The 16,553-nt window shown below is 42.0% G+C and overlaps 1 protein-coding gene across 1 annotated transcript; it reads left to right on the top strand.

Annotated features, from left to right (window-relative positions):
• Positions 1-7,662: 7,662 nt before the first annotated feature.
• On the top strand, positions 7,663-12,161 carry LOC104435559 (rust resistance kinase Lr10-like). Its single transcript, XM_039306252.1, has 3 exons — positions 7,663-8,482; positions 10,181-10,209; positions 10,751-12,161. The coding sequence occupies exons 1-3, from the start codon at positions 7,665-7,667 to the stop codon at positions 11,902-11,904; spliced, it is 2,001 nt and encodes a 666-aa protein (XP_039162186.1). The 5' UTR covers positions 7,663-7,664; the 3' UTR covers positions 11,905-12,161.
• The last annotated feature ends 4,392 nt before the right edge of the window (positions 12,162-16,553 follow it).

Below are 16,553 nucleotides of genomic sequence, written 5' to 3' on the forward strand. Positions count from 1 at the left end.
CCTGGAGCGGGTGCTATCCGAGAACAATTAGCCGATCTCGATTTGTTTAAAATAAAAAATAAAAAGAAATGTATTTAGTACGATCATAAAAATTTCTATTCCTAACTTTTTTTCATTTAATCATAAAAAAGTCAATAGATAAAATTGAACTTTTGTAGGAATTTAACCGATGGCTTCATAAAATTCAATGTGATAATTAGTCACAAATAGATGGCTGAAATAATAACAAAGAATTATATTGGCTTATAACTCACCATACGAGGAGATTGGCGATCTTTTAGCATTACAATAAACAAGTGTATAGATTTTTTAAGCTTTAGGGTGTAGGGTTTAGAGCTTGGGTTTTAGAGTGTATGGTGTAGAGTAGGTGTAAGGTTTATGGTGTACAATGTACGGTTTAATGTACGGTTTACTGTAGCATATTATATGTAGGATGTAGGGTAGTGTTTAGGGTGTAGGGGCGTAGGGTTTAGGATGTATAGTCTTTGCTATATAGTGTACAGCTTAGGATTTGGATTACGCTAAGTCGGCTTATCTAAAATGATATTGTTTCTCTTACCAAAAAAAAAAATTGATATTGTTTCTCTTTTTGTTTTATGGAACAAAAAATATATTCTTTTTACTTCTAATATCTGTTTAAGATCTATTTTTTTTGTCACTAATCTATTACAAAGACTAGAAAAATTGACCGACGTATACAAATAGATTTTTGCTATTTTTTTGCTCTAGTATACAAAAGGAAAAAAATAAAAAATAGAGAAATAGAAATGTTACCAAATATATCCGTAATGTTTGTTACGAATTTTATTTTCTTTAATAATTTAGAAGCATTTGCGTGGAGATGCGACAATTGAAACGTCCGTCAAAAACCCCGCAGATCTCATTACCCATTTTAAGTCTTGCCCCTGTCCCATAGCAAGCTACGTGGCAAGAGATCGGGGTCGATTGTGGGGAAACGCTTTGCTAAAAAATGTCAGCTAATCGAGCATTAGATAAAATCGCCAGTAGTCAACTTCTTCGTATGGCGATGAAACACGGGATCTACTCTCATTTAGATAGCAATCAAGTAATCGCGGAATAGGAAAGGGTGATTTCAAGGTTTACCATAAATGCGAAAAACAGATGATGGCTATGTCAACTCAGTTACTGCTAAAGTTATGGATCAATAGTTTGCTTCGAAGCTTAGATCTGGACACGATGGGCTGCTCCTTTGCAGACATGGGACATTATCTACCACAAAAAATGCACAGTAGCCAAAGGTCAAACAACAAGCATCCAACCCAGTCCGCATATGAAAGACACGTAAATTAAGGATGCGTTTGATTAGGAGAAAACACCAAGATAAAGGAAAATGCCTTTCAGGAAATTATATTTCAAGAAAATAGTTAAGAAAATAGTTAGTTTTCTTTGTTTGATAATATACGATCGAAAATGTTTTCTAGTGTTTGGATTTCACTTGGAAAATGATTTTAATCTCATGAATAACGTTTGAATTTGCGACACAAGCAAACTTTCCATATATGCCTATCAAGCTACTTTCAATGAACAAGTTCAAATCGAACCCATGCCTCACTGCATATCCATGAATCTCCTTTCCTTTACAAGCATCTACATGCTCCGCGAATATGGAAGAACGTCGGACAGAGTAAAGGAGTCGGCTCTCAAGTTAGCATTTCCCATCTCCCCAACCATCGCTAGAGCTTCTTCATACGTACCATTCTGCGCATTCCCAGCAATGACATTATTCCAGGAAACAACATCCCTCTTCGGCATCATATCAAACACTTTCCTCACGCTATCCCTCCGACAACATGCTTCCCTCCTGATTTCCGTCGAACGATTTCTTCTTGTCCCAATGAATTCAACTGATACATCTCGGGTCCAGAATCTCAACAGCTCTTGTGATCATCCATTTGTCTCGTTAAATTGCCACAGTTCACCCGTTGTGACATCTCGTCGAGCTGTTCATACGCAAAAGCTCTAATCCTAACATGACTGCCCAAGAGGGGAACGCGTTGAGGACGAGGAGGGACTCGTGGACTGGAGAGGAGCTTGGAAAGCCAAGGAGAAGGTCGCAATTCTCATGCTGTGAATCTGGATTTCGGCATCCCTCAGAGTGACGGGAGAGGAGTTCGACAGATCACGCTGATCAGGCCACTCGCTCACGCTGGAGGCGGAAGGCAACGACGCCGAGGGATTGGGCACGCTTTGGTGCTTGCCGCACTTGAAGAGTCCTATTTTAACTCTCAACTTGCAATGCCACTTTGCAGAGAGTAGGAGTTGAATCCCATGCCTCAAATTAAACATCCCCACCGCAGCACCTGAGAAAGTGAGGAATCAAACTCCTCATCCCTCCTTTCCCATGTCAAAAGGATGGTCACTGAGCAACAAAGTGATTAGGTTTAAGGATTGACTTTTCTAATTTTATACATGAATATTTTCTTTGATCGGAAAAGTATTTTCGATTGGCTAGTCATTTTCGACGAGAAGTGTGGAAAACATTTTCACTCAAGCAAACACATCCTGAGAGAAGTGTCCTTGAGCATATGAATACCCTGGTCGGAAATACCATGTACATATCTGAAAACTCTTTAAGCTGATTGAAGATGATAGTCAGCAGGAGCACGCATGTACTAACTAAGCAAATTCACAGCACATGAATGGTCTCGTCGTGTCATGTTGAGATATTGAAGTGCACCTACAAGACTTCTATAAGATTCAGGATTCAATAGATCTTTTGAGTCAGAGCTTTGCACTGAGAGGCGTAGAAACTAGACTTGCCCTCCTGCATGCGAGTTCTTGAAAGAATCTCACTTGCGAATTTCTTTTGTGCCAGCATTGAAGTTCTTCATCATCCTGTCAACTTGTTTCCATTTCCACCATGAATGAGCTGCAATTAGCTCTTCCTCGCCATCGGTGTTCGACCCAAATCGTCTCAGTTCGGATGAACTTGGTCTCTCCACAGGAGATGACGTTTGGGAGCTTGACTTTGTCGGTACTTGAGTATATCATCCGGGGAGGGGGGGGAGCTTGTTGCCCATGATTAGAGCTGAGCTGCAGATGATTAGTTCCACCCTGCGTGGATAGGCTCTGCTGTCAAGAAGACGACCAGCGTTTGTAAACAGTTGAACAATCTATAAAAAATTAAGTTTACAGATTAAATAATGGAGAAGTGGACTTTGCATACAAATCCTCGAGTTGCGGAATCAAGGTCAAAACATGCCTCCCAACCTTTTCTCCGCGCTCATCATCCTTTGTTTCACAAAATTGTGAAATGCACGTCACTTATTTAAAACTCATCTAAACTATCCATTCACTCGAGTAATGCAACAAAATAGATCGAATGCTCGAAGAAATATATTACTATAGTCTTGCGTATAGGCATGTGCAATGTCATGAGTATCATGCATTTATCGTACATTGATATATAAAAGTAATGAGCATGTTATGATATGACACGTGAGAAAGAAAAGCTATGTGAATATCAAATATGTGTGATTTGCAATTCATTTTGGCATGCGTTATAATTTTTTTTTACTGTTCATATGATAGTCGACACGAAAAACATTATGATTTTGATTGGAGAAGTTGCAAAACAATAACACAACAGGAAAGGAAAAGGGTTAATTCGTTATGGCATATAAATCAAAAAAAAAAAAAAAGTCGCGTCTACTCATTCATGTTCAGACTTCACCTTCGTACGATGAATTGATAGTGACCAGCGACAAGTGTCCTGTGAGTTTGACTTGACTTGGGGAGTGCCTGACGGGTCACTTCTGATCGAAAATCAACCACGCGAACAGGTCGCAATACGTATTAAGTATACTAGATTAAAAATATATATATTTATATATATTTATATGTAGCACATTATTTTTATTTTTATTTTTTTCAGGCCAGTCGAACACGTCTCCCATGCTTTTCCACGCGCTCGCCTTCCTCCTCATCATCATCGTCGCCGCCCAACACCAAGACGACGCCTTGGACGGCGCCCGATGCCCGCCCTTGACCTGCGGAGGCATCAACTTCTCCTTCCCCTTCCCCTTCTCCAACTTCCCCTCCTCCGGCACCAACCCCTTCGACTGCGGCCTCCCCGGCTTCCACGTGTCCTGCGACCGTTTGGGCCACCCCGTCCTCGACCTCGCCGGCACTCACTACCGGGTCCTAGCTCTCTACCCGAACAGCAAGGAGCGCGCCGTCACCGTCGTCAACGACCAGCTCATCAAGGACCTGAACGACGACTCGTGCGAGTCGCTCCAGAACGTGATCATCCCGAGCTCTGGAGTCACCATCGCCAACCTCAGCCTCCCTCAATGGGGCTTCCACCTCACCTTCTTCAAGTGCGCCTCCGGCATCGCGCTCCCCCGCGAGCTCGCCGTCGCGACGCTGGTGAACGAGACCTGCGGAGACGAGAGGCTTTATCTGTGGAAGAACCCATCGAGCAATCAGTCGATCGGTTTCGATTACTCGTACGGGGGAGTGACGCCCGATGGATGTGGGCTCGTGGAGGTGCCTGTGTCCGATGGCCTCGGTTTAAGGAGCAGTGGATTTATGAACAAGAGTAACGGCGAGAGGTGGAGCTTCGTTCTGGATCTGATGAGAGAAGGATTTCCTCTGGTCTTAGCAAATTCACAGCACATGAATGGCCTCGTCGTGTCATGTTGAGATATTGAAGTGCACCTACAAGACTTCTATAAGCTTTGCATTGAGAGGAGTAGAAACTAGACTTGCCCTCCTGCATGCGAGTTCTTGAAAGAATCTCACTTGCGAATTTCATTTGTGGCTTCATCATCATGTCATCTTGTTTCCACCATGAATGAGCTGCAATTAGCTCTTCCTCGCCATCGGTGTTCTGTTGGAAATTAATCTAGAGAAAACACACTATTTTTTGTAATTAGAACATCAATATAAAGAAGAAGATAATAGCTAAACAATATCATTCGTTTTATGTAGACTTACAAATCTTGAAGAAAAATAAAATAAGATATCACTGAAAAAAATAACATAAAATTGGAGGTGAGGTACGGATATCCGAATCTCCTTAAGGCGATTAGTTCCTGCTAATGATGCTCCGCAGATTCACGAACTATGCCTCCCAAAATACAACACCTCGAACATGTTTGGATTAGCACTATGCAAACAGGGCTCAGTCGAACCGTTCAATTGAACCAGCACACTCAGAAGAATCAGAGGAGTAGAAAAGTATATCAAATGAGTAGAAAAGTATATCAAAGCCTTTTTGGAATTGAGTCAGAAAAACCAAAAACCAAAAACCCTAATGAATGAAGCTCTATCCTCCTATCTATTTATAGAGATTTTTAGTTTATGTACAGAAGAGATACATGAATTAAATAGACGCATGTATCCACGAAATTCATGAATCAAGAGATACGCAAATCCAAGAAATTCATAAATCCAAAGACACATGAATTTAAGATATTCATGAACTCAATAAATACATGAATTAAAAGATATATGAATCTAGGAAATTCATGAATTCAGTAGATACGTGAACAAAAAACTATAGGAAATTCATGAATCCAAAAAGAGATACGTAACCACTGGGATTCGCCCTAGTGGCCACCATTCCAACATGGAAGGGGGAGGTGAGGGGTTCAAATCTCCACCTTCTTAGAAGGGAATGGGGTGGGGACGCGTAAGTTTCAGGAGTAGGTTTCGACTCTCACGCCCTGCAAGAGGTAGGGCAAAAGTCTGAGAGTGAGTGTAGAGTAGACATAGAGTAGGACTGACAAAAAAAAACCGTATCTTAATTTATTGATTTTCGCTGATCCATTCCCGGATGAACTTGGTCTCTCCACAGGAGATGGCGTTTGGGAGTTTGACTTTGTCGGTATTGACTATATCATCCGGGGAGGTGGGGAGCTTGTTGCCCATGATTAGAGCTGAGCTGCAGATGATTAGTTCCACCCTTCACGGATAGGCTCTGATGTCAAGAAGACGACCAGCGTTTGTAAACAGTTGAACAATCTATAAAAAAAAAATAAGCTTACAAATTAAATAATGGAGAAGTGGACTTTGCATACAAATACTCGAGTTGCGCAATCAAGGTCAAAACATGCCTCCCACGCTTTTCTCCGCGTTCATCATCCTTTGATTCACAAAATTGCGAGATACACATCACTTATTTAAAACTTATCTAAACTATCCATTTACTCGAGTAATACAACAAAATAGATCGAAAGCCTAAGGTAAAAGGGGCGTGGGAATTGAGGCTTACTCCGGGAATAAGCACCGACCTCTGTCTTGTAAGAGGAGGGGCTCACGCCCATGAAGGTTTATTTTACCAGTTCAGCCAGGCTGATCACCAAGAACCGACTTCCTACTTAGGCTTTACTCATTTCTCATGGAAGAATTGATTATGAAGTGTGTGCCTTATGCAATTATGCTCCTGATTCGATTGACCATCTCTTCTTCAAGTGTCATGTTCCTGCGAGGTTTGCTTTCTTTTGGGCAGGGAATATAATCTTCCCTGGCATAACAGGTCGTGGGCAGAAAATCTCCTTTGGGCTCTAAAATTTTTATCTAGTAAAGACTTTTTCCACTCAATTGCCCGTTTCTCTTCTGGGGCCATGTGCCATCTTATCTGGAAGAAAATGAACAGCATCATTTTCCGGGGCAAAGTGCTTGAGGTTGCGGCCTTGAAGAATCATCTCATAAAAGTCGTCAAAGAAAAAGTACTAACCTACAACAAGGTGCCTGATAACCTGAGAAATAGGAGGCTTCAACGAGGGTGGGGATTTGACCCTCTAGTCTTCGTTGCTAGCCCTGCTGAGCTATAATAGGCTGCTGGGTTTGTTCTTCGCTAGATCGATTAGTGCTGGGGTTTTGCTCCTGTCCTTTGTCTAGACGTTGCTGCGCCTGTTGCGCTCATGATGCTTTTGGATGTGTTCCCTTTTGCTTCATTCGAACTTGGGGCATTTGCTCTTGTTGTTGTTGATTGTCTCAGCTGTTTCTTGTTTCTTTTACATCGGCTCCCTTTCACTCAGTTTGCTCATGTGCTTTTTGAGTGAATTTTTTTTGTGCTAGTCTTTTGTATAGCTAACTTTTCCTCTTATTATTATTACCTTTACCAAAAAAAAAAAAAAAAAAAGATCGAATGCTCGAAGGAATATATTACTATAGTTTTGAGTATAGGCATGTGCAATGTCATGAGTATCATACCTTTGTCGTACATTTATATGAAAAAGCGATGGGCATGTCATGACATACCTCGCGAGAAAGAAAAGCTCTAAAAATGTCAAATATGTGTGATTTGCAATTCATTTTGGCACGCATTATAATTTTTTCCATTGTTCATATGATAATCAATACGAAAAATGTTATGATTTTGATCGGAGAAGTTGTAAAACAATAACACAACAAGAAAGGAAAAGGGTTAGTTCGCTCTGGCATACAAATCAAAAAAAAAAGAAAAAAAAAGTCGTGTCTACTCATTCATGTTCGGACTTCACCTTCGAACGATGAATTGATAGTGACCAGCGACAAGTGTCCTGCGAGTTTGACTTGACTTGGGGAGTGCCTGACGGGCCACTTCTGATCGAAAATCATCCACGCGAACAGTTCCAATATGTATTAAGTATACTATATATATATTTATATGTAGCACATTATTTTTATTTTTATATTTTTCAGGCCAGTCGAACATGTCTCCCATGCTTTTCCACGCGCTCACCTTCCTCCTCACCATCATCGTCGCCGCCCAACCCCAAGACGACGCCTTGGACTACGACCGATGCCGGCCCTTCACCTGCGGAGGCATCAACTACTCCTTCCCCTTCCCCTTCTCCGACTCCGCCTCCTTCGGCACCGACTCCGTCGGCTGCGGCCTCTCCCGCTTCCAGCTCTCCTGCGACGCCTCCGGCCGCCCCGTCCTCGACCTCCCCGGCACTCCCTACCGGGTCCTAGCTCTCTACCCGAACAGCGAGGAGCTCGCCATCACCGTCGTCAACGACCAGCTCATCAAGGACCTGAACGCCAGCTCCTGCGAGTCGCTCCAGAACCTGACCATCCCGAGCTCCGGAGTCCAGATCGACAGCCTCGGCCTCCCTCCTCGGTGGCCCTTCAACCTCACCTTCTTCGAGTGCGACTCCGGCATCGCGCTCCCCCGCGAAATCGCCGACGCGATGGTGGTGAACGTGAGCTGCGGAGAGGAGAGACTTTATGTGTGGTGGAACCAATCGAGGAATCAGTCGATTCGTTCCGATTACTCGTACGGCGGAGAGACGCCCTATGGATGCAAGTTCGTGGAGGTGCCAGTGTCCGATGTCCTCAATTTAAATAGCAGTGGATTTAGGAACATGAGTAAAGAGGAGAGGTGGAGCTTCGTTCTGGGTGTGATGAGAAAAGGATTTCCTCTGGCCTGGTCCGCCATTCCGGATTGCGAAAACTGCCGAAGGAGAGGCGGCCGGTGCGGATTCGAGGCCGGTTCGAGAAAAGTCGTCTGCTTCTGCAGCGGCTGCAAGTAAGTCCTTTATTTCTTTTCTTTTCTTTTCTTTTCTTTTCGTCCAACGTTTACTATTCTTTGTTGATGAAAATTTCATCACGGACGGACGCGTGGAAAGGAGGAAGTGAAAATTTCAATTCCCACCGGAGAGCTAGGGTCCAAACGTTTCGTTTGAGACCCGAGGTTCCACTCTCGCTCTACAAAAGGGCAGAGCAATCCCATATATTTGAAAATTAAAAAAACTAAAAAATTTAAAAATTTAAAAAGAAAATGAAAAAAAAAAAAAACTAAAAAAGAAGAAGAAGAAGAATTACTCTTTTGTTCGCATTTAGAGTGTAAGTTTTGATGCCGTTTTTGTACATTTGTCCGAGGCTTATCAATATATTCTTATCTTTATCAAAAAAAAAAAAAAAAACCATTGCCTGCGGTGGCCAAGTAGGATAAGTGCTCCCATCATTCTTTGCGAGAGAAGAGGAGTTCGAATCCCGCTAGCCGCACGGGATCTTAAGTGCGACGTCAGATGGTGGGTCATCCGCTAGCGTCGTCCCAGGGTTTACCCCGTTACCCCGGGCCTATCGAGCTATCTGTGTTGATATGGTGCGCGGGTTCTCTGGGTCATCAAAAAAAAAAAAAATGAAGATCAAGAATCCATATGATTTAATATCGAGAGTGAGACTTAAGTGGCCATGCAAAGGTTATACTTTCCATTAATTTAAGGGTTAATACCACAAAAACTTCAAATTAGAATACCTATAACAAATTTACCCTTATTTAATTTCCGTTAAATAACCAACATGGCATGACATTTCAATAAAAGAATAGTTTGCATAGTGCAAAATTTTACCTTTGCTAAATATGTACACGGCGGGAAAAAAAATCAAAATCAAGTCACCTATTGTGGAAAAAAGGGAAAAAATATCAAATGGTAGAATATATAGCGCAAAGAAAGAAAGGAGACTCTCAATTTACGTTATTCAAATAATGTGACTATTCCAAGTAGAGAATGGCATAAGATTCCATTATAAATCAAGTGATACCTTAGAGATTATACCACACAAGTCACTCAAACGCTCACATGGTGCGAAAGCGTATAATTGCATCTAATAACTTATATGGTGTCAGCACTTACAAGTTATCGCGAAACAATTTGTCAATCTCATAGAGGAATTCATAGTCTTATCATAAGATTTATTGGTGCAATTTCTTCCAAATGTAATTCACAAGCAAGCTACACAATTAGATTATGACGGCCAAATGCTCCCCTGCTCATTAATGGATTAAAACCAAAATACACCCTTTTTAGCCAATTCAAAAAAACTCACTCAAACTAGAAATCCAACCCTATAAAGATTTCTGTCCAAAGAAAAAAAAAACTCCACAATAATTTATTGTTGCTTTATACTTTCGGTCAACGAAAAGTTTAATCAAGACTTTCCTAATTTAAATCACAAGTCGTATAGTGAAAAAAAAAAGTTCTGCTTTGCTTTACGGATTCAAGTTGGAGACATATCTCAATACAACCTTGGGAATTCTATTTGTCCGCCTGTGCACTAGAAACTGAAAGCTAGGGGGGAGATAGTCTTCACTCTGACTCAGATATAAATACAGCATGCAGCGTGCCCCTGCCTCCTAATGTGACATGGGAAGTTGAACTTCATCACTTCCCTGCAAAAGAAATCCTAGATAGTACTCATTTCCTTTGTCTGACCTTTGCAGGAAGCCAGACAAGACCAAACTCATTATCGGTATGCACATTTACTCCATCGCTTCTGAAGTTTTAGACTCTAGAGTTAAGTCGGACATGGTAGGAGCATGAAACTTAATATTCAATACGATCTCTGGTAACCATGTTGTTGCTTGAGGTATTTCGTGCTTGAATGCATAATTTTTCTTATTTTGTTTGGTTTTCGCTGGCATACTATACAAAGTTGATGATAAGAAATTTTGGAAGTTAGACAAGGATCGTCGGCAACTACATATCTGCATATTATGAAGTCTGATTATTTTTAGTTTCACTGGGTGGTTTGGTTTTGCCTGTGCCCATTGAGAGAGCTACGGACTATGCTTGGTCATAGGGAATCTCAAGGAGCGATGGCACTGAATTATGTTTTAGTTGTTGGCACTGAATTCTGTTTTAGTTGTTCTCTTGTAAGAACTCGAAATTGCTTATTAGCTTCTGATCGACACAATTTGCTTGAATGTCTTCTGAAAACTAATCGTCTTCATTACTTTGCAAAAAGATCATTCGTTGTCCATTAAGCTAATCAGTTTGTGCATGATTTGCAGGTTGTGCATTGGGAAGCTTGTCTCTTGGGCTCGTTATGATCTTACTATACATTTTTAAGTCGAGAAGTTTGTCAATTCAGAAGACATCCTGTTTTGGCAAAGATGAAACTGCAGAAGAGAGGGCAAAGGCAGAGCAATTCATAAGAACTTATCAGTCAACCTTATTGACCAGTTATTCATACAAGGACGTAAAGAAGATGACCAACGCCTTGAAGGAGCGACTGGGTGAAGGTGGATATGGTACTGTCTATAAAGGAAGGATGCCAGGCGGGCGACCTGTCGCTGTCAAAATACTCGACAAGTCCAGCAACAACAGCCAGGACTTCATCAACGAAGTTGCAACCATAGGCATGATTCACCATGTTAATATTATCCGTTTGCTCGGTTTCTGTTTGGAAGGTTCGAAACGAGCTCTAATCTATGAGTACATGCCTAACGGGTCTCTAGGAGACTTGCTGCATAACGAAGGGTCAAAACTTTCTTTGGTGATGGAAAAACTGCTCGAAATTGCTATAGGGGTTGCCCTTGGAATTGAGTACTTGCACAAGGGTTGCAACTCACGGATATTGCATCTTGACATAAAGCCTCATAATGTTTTGCTTGATGAGAACTTCAACCCGAAAATCTCTGATTTTGGGTTGGCAAAAATATACTCCAGGAATAGGAGTTTCATCACCATGACAGGTGCTAGGGGAACGGTCGGGTTCATTGCTCCTGAAATATTCATGAGAAATCTGGGAAATCCTTCTCATAAGTCCGACGTCTACAGCTTTGGAATGCTGTTGCTCGAGATGGTTGGCAAGAGGAAGCATGAAGAAGTGAAGGGAGGCAAATCGAGTGAATCATATTTTCCAGGCCAGATTTACGATGAAATCAATGAAGAAAGAGCACAAGAATTTGGCGATCTCGTGGAAGAAGTTGCTGTGTCAAGAAAGATGATTATGGTAGGTTTGTGGTGCATTCAAATAAATCCGAAGGATCGGCCCTCGATGACGCAAGTGCTGGAAATGTTGATGGGCAACTCGAAAAGCATTCCAATGCCGCCCAAGCCGCAGTTCTTTTCTCCTCCTCGATCGCAAGTCATGCCTGGAAGTTCTTCCACAGATGTAGACGCTAGTTCTGTACCCCTCACGCTTGACAGTCAAGAGACGTAGCTGATTAGTAAAGGGATTTTTCTCAGTGAAGCACATTTGAGAATGGCGTATGGATGGCACATGAGGAATTGAGGATGACATAGAATGGGAAATACGTTGACACTCTTAATACTTTTTGTTCCAGTGGGTTTATAGGCTTCATAGGACAGAAAGGAAGGCTTGAAGGAAGTTGGAGAAAAGAAAGTGAGGTTTTTATGTTCCAGAAAAGATACATCTACCTACATTATAAACATCTACATACATTTAAAAATAGAATACTACTGCATAAATAGTATAATTTTTCCATTTGAGTTTACAAATTTCGCATCGGGCTTGGCCTTTTAACTCTTGCTTAGACTAAAAAGTCTACTGAAATATAAGTACATTTCTCAAGCGAAAAGAGAAATATATTTACAGGGACCCGCCTAGATGTAACAAGAAGAAATTAAAAGTCAAACTGTTGACGTAAGGCAAGAACAAAGTTTCTCAATCGCCACTCTAGCGCCAGGTTCTCGGTGTGATACCGAGTCCTTCGAGAGGCCTAAGCTCGGATGTTCCGATTAAATGCCTCACATTCTCAAGCGAAAGACATCAAAGCATCCTGGACTTGATATATATATCGAGTTAAGACACCGGCAGATTCTCCAGTTAGCTTTATCCGGTGTAAAAATTCAACCAAAGACGGATCGTTGGGAATAACACGTCAAAGAAGTGATGATGACTCTCGCCTATTGTCATTCAGCTATTCCATCCTAATTCTGAGTTCCTCTTCAAAATTAGCTTTCTCTGATTCTTTGCGTTGGTATTCGGCCTTAAGCGCCTCGATAGAAGCAAGTTTGACGTAGTTATCCTTATGCACTTCAAGAGTGGATTTGATGGACAGAGATAGATCCCTATAGATGTACTGAGAAGCCAGACGTGACATAAGAGTTTATTATGGGATCTGAGTTTGACAACAGATGATCAATCTCTCCCATCAGAAGCAAATTAGAAATGATTTAAGGATATCCATATGAAAGGATAGTGGACAATCTCCTCCATTTCTCTAAATCACGAACATCCATGGGTGAAGACAAAACACCAAAGGAGTGAGCAGGATTGTCATTTGGAGAAATACCAGTTCGGCTCCTACTGTGACTAGATTAGGAGTGAGAGGTTTCAGCATGATAAGAAAGTGCTCCTGTGTATGAGGTTTTTCGATAAGCTAAAATGTCACAAGGAACAGATCAAGTTACCACGATTAACACACTTACTTGAGGAGGAAAGCATTGCATCATCACGATTAACACAAGGATCGCAGAGATGAGGGGGATGAACTCTAGCCATTTTGGAAAGAATAGCCTCGGTAGAGGCAGCGAACAAAGTCTCTCAATAAGAAGCCCACCAGTTCTTGAAAGAAGGGGAGCCTTTAGCATCTAACCAGAAGCAACAGTAGTTGGAGTGCGCAACCATCTCCTCATTAATAGCTTCTTGGCACTCGAAAGTAGCTCAAGGATAACAGCGCTTCGATAAGGCAAAAGGAAAATCGACTGAGTAGACGCAGGGCATAGAAATCTCCTGAATAGCTCCAAACAGCCTTGCGCAGTATTGTGGATAGTATACTTCAAACCCAAGGGAGAATTTACCGTCTTTAGAGAAGTATAAGAGAAGATCGCCGGAAGTGAAGACATGTCTTCAAAGGTACTCATCCTCTGGATATCGATCACGGGAGTAGTTAGGTAATTGGTCTGAGGCCGGGTATAGACCAAAAAAGAAAACACGATCGAATACTATGGTTTCCTCTTGAACTAAAAGGAAATGTTCTATAAAAAAGGTAAAAGGTCAGAGAGGAGATGATGATTGGTACTGTAAGGGCTTACAAAGAACTTCAACGCCGAAGTTATCGGGACCAAGTGGACCTGAATGTACATCATACCACCTTCGAGGAATTTCGAGAGCATCAGCAAACAAGTCGAGGATATAAAGTTTAACCCAAGCTTGCAAAAGCCACAAAGGGCCGAAAAAGGGTCCCCAGGATGATCAGTATTGAGGGAAGATTGAAGGTCAGTAATGGAACCGCTCCATCACCACGCTCCACATGATCTCCTTACCGAGACCATTCACTACTCCTGGCAGTTCCCCTCTACCATAGACCAAAGCATAGGAGAAGGCAACGTGTCTGTCAACATGCCCAATCACAAGGGAATACGTGCATAAGTACAAAAAGAATTACAAAGCTAGATAATTCAATATTAGGTCAGACATAGAGAAGTCGAGCGATAACATTCCCACTCAATTATAGAACAAAAAGATAGAAACTCTTTGTCGCGAGCCATGTTCTGGGATAGGAGATGGAGTTTGATCAGTTTTTGGCAGTCTAAGGTAGCAACAGACTTCTCGGATTCTTTGAATTGCTCTACTACTATGTCAATGCTGCCGCTCAACAAGCCCCAAGTGTCAGTCATATCTAGTTGGTGAGACAGGAGTTTGCGGCGTTCCTTAGCAAGTTGAGTTTCAAGGTTAAGGATGTTTCTTTTCAATTGGGATTCAATCTTCATCATCATTAGAAATGACTTCATGAGATGTTCTGCTTCAATTTTCTGCTTCTGGGCTTTCTCAGCAAATGCTTGGACCCTGCGTTCTGAGAGAACCAAAGACTGGAACCGATCACTGTTTCTCTTAACTAAGTCCAAGCTCTCAAGGAAGATTGAAAGATATTTTTTGCAGCTGGCTCAGAAAGCGCGATGTCCAGCAAAAGCAGTGTCAGAACAGAATGATTTAAGGAGTGCTTTGGCCTGTACTTCGAGCCAAGGATCACCAAAAAGTCCTAAGAGGCCTCCTCTGGATATCTTCAGAAATGATCGAAGTTGTTCCTCTAGGGCAAGCTTAGCAAGTTCCTCTGGACTAAACTCAAAAGGAGTAACAGAAGGCGTCCGTACAATTCTATGAAAAGTCCGCTTGGCGCTATTGAGGATGTCGAAAGTAGGAAGAGATACCTTCTTCAAGTCAAGCTGGGTCGTTGACCCGATAATTATAGGAACAGGTTCATGACAGAGAACCTAACAAAATAGAAGTCAGAAGCAAAAAAATAAAAATAAAATCAAGGCAAGGTGAAAACCTGACTTACATCAATAAACACAATGATCTCTGACCCACTCGGTAGTAGCATGGTCATAGAAGAGGGCGAAATTGTAGTCGAAGTGACAGAAGGGGAGAAGATAGCTTCTAATGTCACTAGAGCAGACCATGAGGAAATGAAATCTTAAACTGAGGATAACGCAGGGTCTCTTTCTTCTTTGATCCAAGAGGTCAAAGTAGTTGGTGGCTCTTAGAGGAAACCTGAGGTAACAATAGGTAAGATGGGAGTGGCAGCAGGATCCTCCCTTCTTTCTAGAAGAAGATCTGGAGTGAGAGGAGAGTTCACTTCCAAGTTCCTCTAGGTAGGTGACGACGTTGTTTCTTTGTGAAGCACATCGGGATCCTGCCCGCTAGCAATATAAGAGGTCAGCTCTCGGGGGTGAGCCAGTCCTGGTGAGTCTTCCCCATCCATTGAAGGAGATCCATTCATTCCATCCGAAGACGAGGAAGCATGTTCTGACGTAGGAAGTGTTGCAAGCCTGGGGAATTGTCAATACTGATTGGAACTGATGCTGAAGTCTCGACGGCAAGAGAAGTCAAAGATGTGGGACTATCAACACGAGAACGGCCATGTGTTTGCGATGGTTCCACATTGATAATCTCAGGAGCGAAAGAGCTAAAGGTTATGCGTGCTGATCGGGTAGATTGTACAATCGGGACAGACCTTGATATTGATAAGCGTCTCCTATTTCGAGGTAGGGGTGCTTGCCCGGAAGCAAGGACATATAGATCATTGGGACATTAAACTAGAGCCAAATTAAAGAGTACCACAAAGCTAAGAAAATAAATTACTTGGGTCTCACGTTCTTTTCAACGCATAATGAGTTGGAATGGTAGGAAAGCTAGATGAAGGTTCAACAATGTCGGTAGGAGCAGCCTTGGAGATGATCTTGCCGAGAATAGCGTCAAAGTCTTCGGTAAAAAGAGAATCTCGGTAAGTCCTCCACCAAGTAATGAAGCTCTTGAAAACGCTAGGGGCTGAGACGAAAGGTTTGATCGTGAAATGGCGGAGTATTTTGTTGGTGATAGTGCGGCAACAAATGAAAAGATCAAAACGTTTTAGTCACCCCGAAAAGCTGCTTCTCTTCTAACGGGAAGTCCATGGAGTAAAGAGCCATAAGCGGAATGCCCGGGGTTAAACCAAGTTGCCGAGCACAATACTGAGGGGAGTAGACCTCCGTGCCTAACTTTAATTTTCCTTTCAGCAACAACCTCAAAGTCAGATCAAATGCAATTAAAACGGATCGCCAGAATCTTTGGTTGTCCTTAGCCCAACCAAAATCAAAGACAGAGGCTTGAAAGCAGGCAAAAATCATCGGTATACAAAGAATGATGATAAAACCAATGTAGCTGATTTTCGCGCACTCACACACATGGGTATGGTGGGGTCTAACCCACACCCAATCTTTTTTTTTAGGTACATTAAAGAAACCCTACATTTATTAATTGGTCCACCTCCTTTTACTTTTTCTACGTGGAACAAGGAAACATACATTTAGTTTGTTTTACAAATAAAGTTCCAACATCTTCCACTTCAAAATCTTTGGGATGTA

Source organism: Eucalyptus grandis, chromosome 2, assembly GCF_016545825.1.
Source record: "Eucalyptus grandis isolate ANBG69807.140 chromosome 2, ASM1654582v1, whole genome shotgun sequence".
NCBI lineage: Eukaryota > Viridiplantae > Streptophyta > Magnoliopsida > Myrtales > Myrtaceae > Eucalyptus > Eucalyptus grandis.